Raw genomic sequence first — 6,388 nt, 5'->3', positions numbered from 1 at the left:
TCTCGGATGACCCATATTATGGAGAAAACAACTTTTGGATTTTATTTTTTTTTAAATTCCTGAACAAATACAGCAGATAATGGAATAACAGGATGTCCTCTTGTCAGAGATGAGTTTTTCCTTCTTGGAAGGGTATTAGAAGGACATCAAATGACTGTGCAGAGAGTGGTCTCTAAGTCTAAATAATTGTCGGTGAAGCCTTGACCTCTCTCTTGGTAACTAGACCTTGGTGCTCCTGGCATCAGGGATCTTTAATACAGGGTATCTTTCTCTGTTACTTGGGAAAAGGCTTATGTGGAAGTTGGAATTCACTCACGTATTTCTTGTTCTGGGCTTTGAAATGGACCCTGTGTGTCAGGAATAATTTTCTGGCTGCAGGGAGGATGTGATAGCTGCTGGGTAACAGCTAAATGTGCTGGCAGTAATCAGTACCCATGAAGTACTCTTTTGTGGGGGTGTACAGGCTGGGGAAATAGGGTGAACTTTGTCTCTGCCTTGGGACTGGGTCATGCCCTTGTGCAATAGCACCTTTCGGAGCTCCTTCCAGCCTCCCAGCAGAAAAGTGTGGGAATTAACTCCAGCAGTAGCATTTCCTAGGATAACTTTGACGTCCTCTGCTCCTGCATAGGTGGAGAGGTGTTTAAGTTGCTGCACAGCTCCTCCACCTTTATCACAGCTGCTTCCACATCAGTGTCCCACAGGTAGTGGGCCCTGATGGGCTTCCTTGGGCTCTTAGAGACCACAGGCTGTAGGTGAGGTGCAGTTTTGTTCGTCTTTGCCCACTCTCCCATGTGGATCTTTGCAGATGATGCCTGCTACCTGGCTGGAATTACACCTGAAAAAGGCCTAAGGAAGGATGGCAGGAATAATCAAAGTTATGGGAAGACTTCTGGAAGAGTAATTACATGGTTGAGAACTCACCGGTCTGGAAGAGCAATGCTGCAGGTCTGTGCAACCCAGAGAGTACAAAGGTGGCAAAAAAGGAATGACTGTTCACAGGCTTTTTCAGTACAAAACCTGGATGCCATCAAATGAAGCAAGCAGGTAGCAGGTAAGAAGTAAGAGGCTGGTGAGAGTGTTCTGGGAGGGATTGTGGTTTGGCTTTAGCCAGACCTTTGCTCTTGCACCGTGTACGTGCAGTGCTTCTGTGTGGTGCAAACAGCTGATGGTACCACGATCAGTGCCCTTGAGAGCTCAAGCAATAGGCCCATTGTGCAAAGCATTACACAAATAACAAAAATACTCCCTGCTTCCAGGAACTTGCTAGAGGGAAGAAGCCTGGACATCTTGTGGGGCAAAGAGTTCCAAATACTTCCTTAAAGCTGGCCAGAGTCCCAGTGCTGAGTCAAAGCTGTGATTGCCACATTAACTGTAGTGAAGAATAAGCATTAAACAGTTAAAACTGCCCTGATGTGCTACTAAGTAACAGGTAAGTAGTGTGTCAATGCCAGGGCTTCGTTAACTGTCTAGTCACAAACGCACAAAGCCATATAGGTCATCACATGGCCTGTATTTCTGGGAATACAGAAAGTTTGTTGGGTAAAGATCCTTCAGAGCTGCCACTTGGTCCAGCTGCTTGTACTTTACATTGTCTTGTTTCTCTTTCTTTTTGTTTAGGCTGGGGATCGGCCACGCCTGGCAATGGGGACTGTATCTGCAACGGCGGCCTGACCTACGTGGGACCCACGCACGCGCCTGTCACGGGTGGTAACGGCACATTGAGTAGGTCTGGCTGGAACAGGGTGGCTGAGAGGAGCAGGGAGGTGAGTTCTGCCCAGAACAGCTCCTGTAAAATTGACTGGAGGTTGTAGACTGTAATTTTGTTTTTAATCACCAGAGATGTGAGCTGATGTGTTGGGGTGGGGAACTCCTTCCAGGACTGTGGTGTGTGTGAAAGTAGGCAAGGGATTCCTGGGAGGGTGAGGGGGTGCCCACGCTCGCTGTGGGCTGCTGCTGCTTTGTCTCGCTGGTGCTGGTGCTGAGGGCCTTGGACATCCATGGGGGCTTGTCAGGTCGTGCATCCTCCCTGGTGGATAATGCCTGGGTGGTTCCTCAATCCTGGAGCTAGCAAATAAGCTTTGTACCTTCCTGGCTTATTTTCTGCGTGGTTACACGTCGTTTTGTTTTCTTGCTTCCATAATTTTGACCCAGCGGAGAAGACGGGTGAGCTGGGTGCATCGCGGTGGGGGTTCACGAGGTGCTGCGATCCTGCCTTGGGTGCGGAGGGTGGGCACAGCCCTTGCCGCGGGAGGGGAGGAAGAAGCCTGGCGGGCCCGGCCGCGCTTTGGTGCCGCCATGGGTATGTCGCAGGGTGAGGATAACGAGGTGGCCCGTCCCGGAGCGCAGCTTCTGCGGGGCCGGGTCAGGCCGCCCGCGCCCTGCGCACCGCAGCCCGCGCAGCCGCCGCCGGCAGCCTACGGCCCCCAGCCTGCACCGCGGCTGGCCGCCAGTACCGCGCCGCGCTATTGGCCGTGCCAGAGGCGGCCGCCAATGGGGCGCGGGTATGTTGGCAGGCGGCGGAAGGGGCGGGGCGCTCTCTGCGGCGGCAGACCGGTGCGAGTGGTGGGCGCGGAGGGGAGAGGCGTCCCCAGCGGCCGCCCTGCCGACATGGGGGGCAGCGAGAGCAGCCACGGCGGCAGGAAGGTCTCCTTCGGGCTGGATGAGCGGGAGCAAGTGCGGGTGCTGCAGGGCATCAGGGTGAGGAGGCCCGAGGGTTCGGGGGCCGGGTGCTCGAGGCTGCGGAGGCCGGGGGTGCTGGAGGCGGGGGGCAGAGGGCAGGGACCGGCGTGAGGGAGACCCTGATGGAGTGGCAGGGTAGGGCAGGGTGGTCTGGGGAATGTGGTACGGAGTTGGAAGGGGTGAGCGGGGAAAACCAGCAAGAAGGAGGAGAGGGGAAACTGGAAGGAGTAGAGAGCTGGAGGGGTGATAGGATGACGGGACAGTGGTGGGTGAGAGGGCCGAGGGCCTGAGCATGGTGAGCATGACACACCAGCCCTTCCGAACTCTGCTCTCAGCCCGCTTTCCCCTCTCACTGCTGAGTGAGCTATCTTGCCCCTGCCTTGTGCTTTGCAAGCAGTTTGGTGCTAAAAGCACTGCCTGGCTCTGAGGGCATCCAAGGGGAGACACCTCTGCCCTTATTGGTGCTACCAAGAGTCTTGGCAAAGCACTGCTTTCTGAACAGGCGGACAGGTAAGAGATTGTAAGGATTTGTGAGGATTTAGTGGTGTTTCTAGGAGGGGCAGTGGGAAGCTACTTCTTGAACTTTGATCGGACGACTGCACGTGTGTTTGAAAACAAGCCCTGGAGAGTGGTGGTGGTACCATTAAGGAATGTTTTTTTGCCCATCAAGATTTCTGTCCCTATTTTTCATTGGTTAAGTTGTGGGTTTTTTTTTTAATTTTTATTAATTATCGTTGTCATTGTTGGTGGTTCATATTTTTATCAGGTTTCCCCCTAAGGTTTGTCTAAAATGAGCTTGCAGGATGTGGTTACTTACTTTTCATCCCATTTTGACTAATCACTTGACAAAAGTTAACTAAGATTGTGCCAATCTCCTTTTTAAAGTGTTGGATGAAGTTCTTGCCTGATTTCTCTTTACAGGACTCCCCCTCACCTACTATAGACATAATTTGTTCTGGTGCTTTAATTTAGTTAGCTGCTCCGTCCAGCTAGATGCTGATGGAACTAGAGAAAAATGTGGGTTTATTTTTACTGGTCTGTTTACGACCTCCAGGAGCTCGAGATGAAGATGCCCTATGTATCTCATGGTAGCTGATTAGGTTAAATGAGCTGTGGCCTTTGTAGAGTGTTCCGTTTGACTTCCTGAAATCAATGTCAGGAATAATCATTACCCATTCTTCGTGGCAAGGATGATGTTTGGTGGGTTTTTTTTGCAGCTAAGAAGTTCCACTGAGCCTGCCCTTAATTAAGTCTGGCTTTTTACGCATCTGTGTTTTTAAAAAACAGTTGCCCTAAAGAGGAATGTAGCATGATAACAATGTGTAATGAATATGTTAAAGATGCAGTTAAATAGGATAATAGTGGCAACATGTCTTCTACTGTGACCAGCCTAGTTAGGGAAACAGCCTCAATTCATTTTGTTCTGGAGCCAGAACAGTCAGCACAGAAGCCTGGAAGGAGGAAGGGGTCAATCTTAACAGTGCTGTGAGAAACTCCTTGGACTCCATTGCCAGAAAACTTAAACTTTTCTTTCTTTTCTGTTTGGACCCAAGTAAGGAAGTGAGAATGAAATTGAGATTGCAAAAATGTTTGCAGCATTACATGAATGGGAGGGCTGTGCAGCTGTTCCCTGCCATATGGTTTGCAGCACTTCTGCCATGCTGAGCTGGCTTAGCAAGCATGGGGGAAGAAGGAGGATGGACGGACAGATCTACAGCCTGCTTAGTTCCTTTCCTTCCACTTCTGGTAAATATGTCCCTACTCCAGGGGTCGGCTTGTTTAGCAGTGCTTTCCACCTTTGTTAGTATTTGTGGAAGAGTAATTGTAGGTGTTCAGTGAAGCCTTCAGGGTCAGTAGATAGGAGGTTTTTATCACTTAATTATAAAGTATGTATTTTTAAAATGTAAGGTCAGCGTACAGTTGTTGAACACCTGGATTTGAAGGACCGTGGCACTGAAATGAGGAATCTGACAATACTTCCGCAATAGTGTGGAAACTACCAAATGGGGAGTTGTTACAGTGAAATATATATACATTAAGAGTTGACTCGGTTAACTTGTTTCCTGTGCACATATGTTTCAGCTGTCTGAAGATGTAGTGAACCGAATGAAAGAATCCCCTCAAAGTAAAAGGGACAACCAGAGATCGCCCCATTCATCCAATGGCACAGGTCCATCTTCATCAGCTGCAGAAGGGAAACCCAAATCTCCTACAGGTACTGTCGGTCCCTATCAGGTCTACTGAATGTTTTGACACACTTCTCTGAAGCGCTGCCACTGGATGTTGTATCATATGCCTGTGTTGTTTAAGACCATCTTGTTGCAAGAGGCACTCTTTGATTAGCCTGTAACGTTTTTATGTATGTAGATATTGGCATCATTGAATGCCTTGGGTGTTACAGTCCTGCGATGTCCTCTTTATGTTTCTGAAAGAGAGCTGTGTCATCTGGCAGTTGGAGTGGTTGAAATGCTATTCTAGTTCTGTCAGTGTGTGACCTTAAGGAAGATGGCTTGTTTTTCCAGGTCCTTTCCTTCTCCATCTTTGGATTACCACCATTCTCAGATACTTCAATGAATATGTATAATTTTGTGAATGTTTCTAGGGTTTCAGATGAACATGCAATAAGCAAGGCAGAAATTTTTTATTTTATATTTCATTCTTGGCCAGCTGCCCTGTCTCTTTTGCTTGCACAAGGAGTATATTGTGGACGGTGGGGGAAATACTGCTTTTGGTTCTTTGGGAAGAAGCTCGTAGGGAAGGATAGACTGTCTAAGCACAGCTTGCCAAGTGGATGATGAGAACTTGGTTTCACTTGTCTTCCTTTACAGGTCAGAAAACTATTTGATTTCTCTTCGTTCTCAAATACACTTTGTTGATATATGTTATCAGTGTGGATTTGTTTAAGGCATCCAGCCTAACATGAAGTTAGGGAAACAGGCCTTTGCTTTTAGAGGTTTGTTTGCTGTTAGCCCACATCTTTCCTGAGAGTGGATTCAGCCTAATGGATGGCCTGAACTCCATCAAGTAAGTTCATCGCCACTTCTGGGACCCCTTATAATTACAAGAAAAGCAGGAGGTCAAGAGGAAGACTTAATGGATCTAGAGGAAGGAAATGGAAAGTAGATCTAAAACCATGATTATGTTTCAGTATAAACCAGGATCTGAGGTGTTAAGATCCTTACCTAGAAGATTCTGTAGCATGCCTTGTTCAGTGTGCCTTGTTGAAGACAATGCTGTTGGCGTCTCTTTCATGAATTCAAATTCCATCCATCACACTTTTCAAGGTGTATTTTTTTTTCTCTTGATGGGGTAATACATATGAATTCTCAGATCATGATGTGATGAAGGACTATATTTTTTGCTATAGTTGTCACAAGTTTCTATTCTTTCTAGGAATCCAGCCACCAATGGCGAGTGACTCTGGTCAGAAGTCTTCTGCTGCAGAGCAGGAACTGTATAGGAGGTGAGGTGAAGTTCTTGAAAAAGACAATAGTTTAACTCCTTTTGGGCTGTGTATGTATATATGTTTTACTTCAAGCACAACGACTTTATGTTTTAATGCCTGAGAATCCCCTTTTTCAGTTAAGGGTTGTGGAAGACACTTTTTTAGGAAAGCCTGTCCCTTATCCAAAAGAAACAGTCAGGAGAACTGTGGACAGGACTACAGAAAACTTGTGTCTGATGTGCATTGCAAGATCAGTGGAGTATA

General features: G+C 47.8%; 1 protein-coding gene across 9 annotated transcripts in view; it reads left to right on the top strand.

Moving 5' to 3' along the window:
- Positions 1-1,293: 1,293 nt before the first annotated feature.
- CHCHD6 (coiled-coil-helix-coiled-coil-helix domain containing 6) overlaps positions 1,294-6,388 on the top strand; it is a 115,978-nt gene continuing 110,883 nt past the window's right edge. For 7 of the 9 annotated variants that reach the window (XR_008747154.1, XR_008747153.1, XM_055803498.1 and 4 more), the window contains exons 1-3: positions 2,516-2,697; positions 4,762-4,894; positions 6,073-6,142. Coding sequence is in view for 7 of the 9 variants with exons in the window: in XM_055803498.1 (XP_055659473.1) it covers positions 2,608-2,697; positions 4,762-4,894; positions 6,073-6,142 (293 nt within the window). In the remaining 2 variants the exon portion in view is untranslated. Of the gene's footprint in view, positions 1,430-1,617; positions 1,764-2,515; positions 2,698-4,761; positions 4,895-6,072; positions 6,143-6,388 lie in introns of those variants that run through there. The other 2 variants (XM_055803499.1, XM_055803497.1) reach the window with 2 other exon arrangements.

Source organism: Falco peregrinus, chromosome 5 (assembly GCF_023634155.1).
Source record: "Falco peregrinus isolate bFalPer1 chromosome 5, bFalPer1.pri, whole genome shotgun sequence".
Classification (NCBI taxonomy): Eukaryota; Metazoa; Chordata; class Aves; order Falconiformes; family Falconidae; genus Falco; species Falco peregrinus.
The sequence above is the reverse complement of the archived record's forward strand: the minus strand, read 5'-3'. Positions and strand labels throughout refer to the sequence as shown.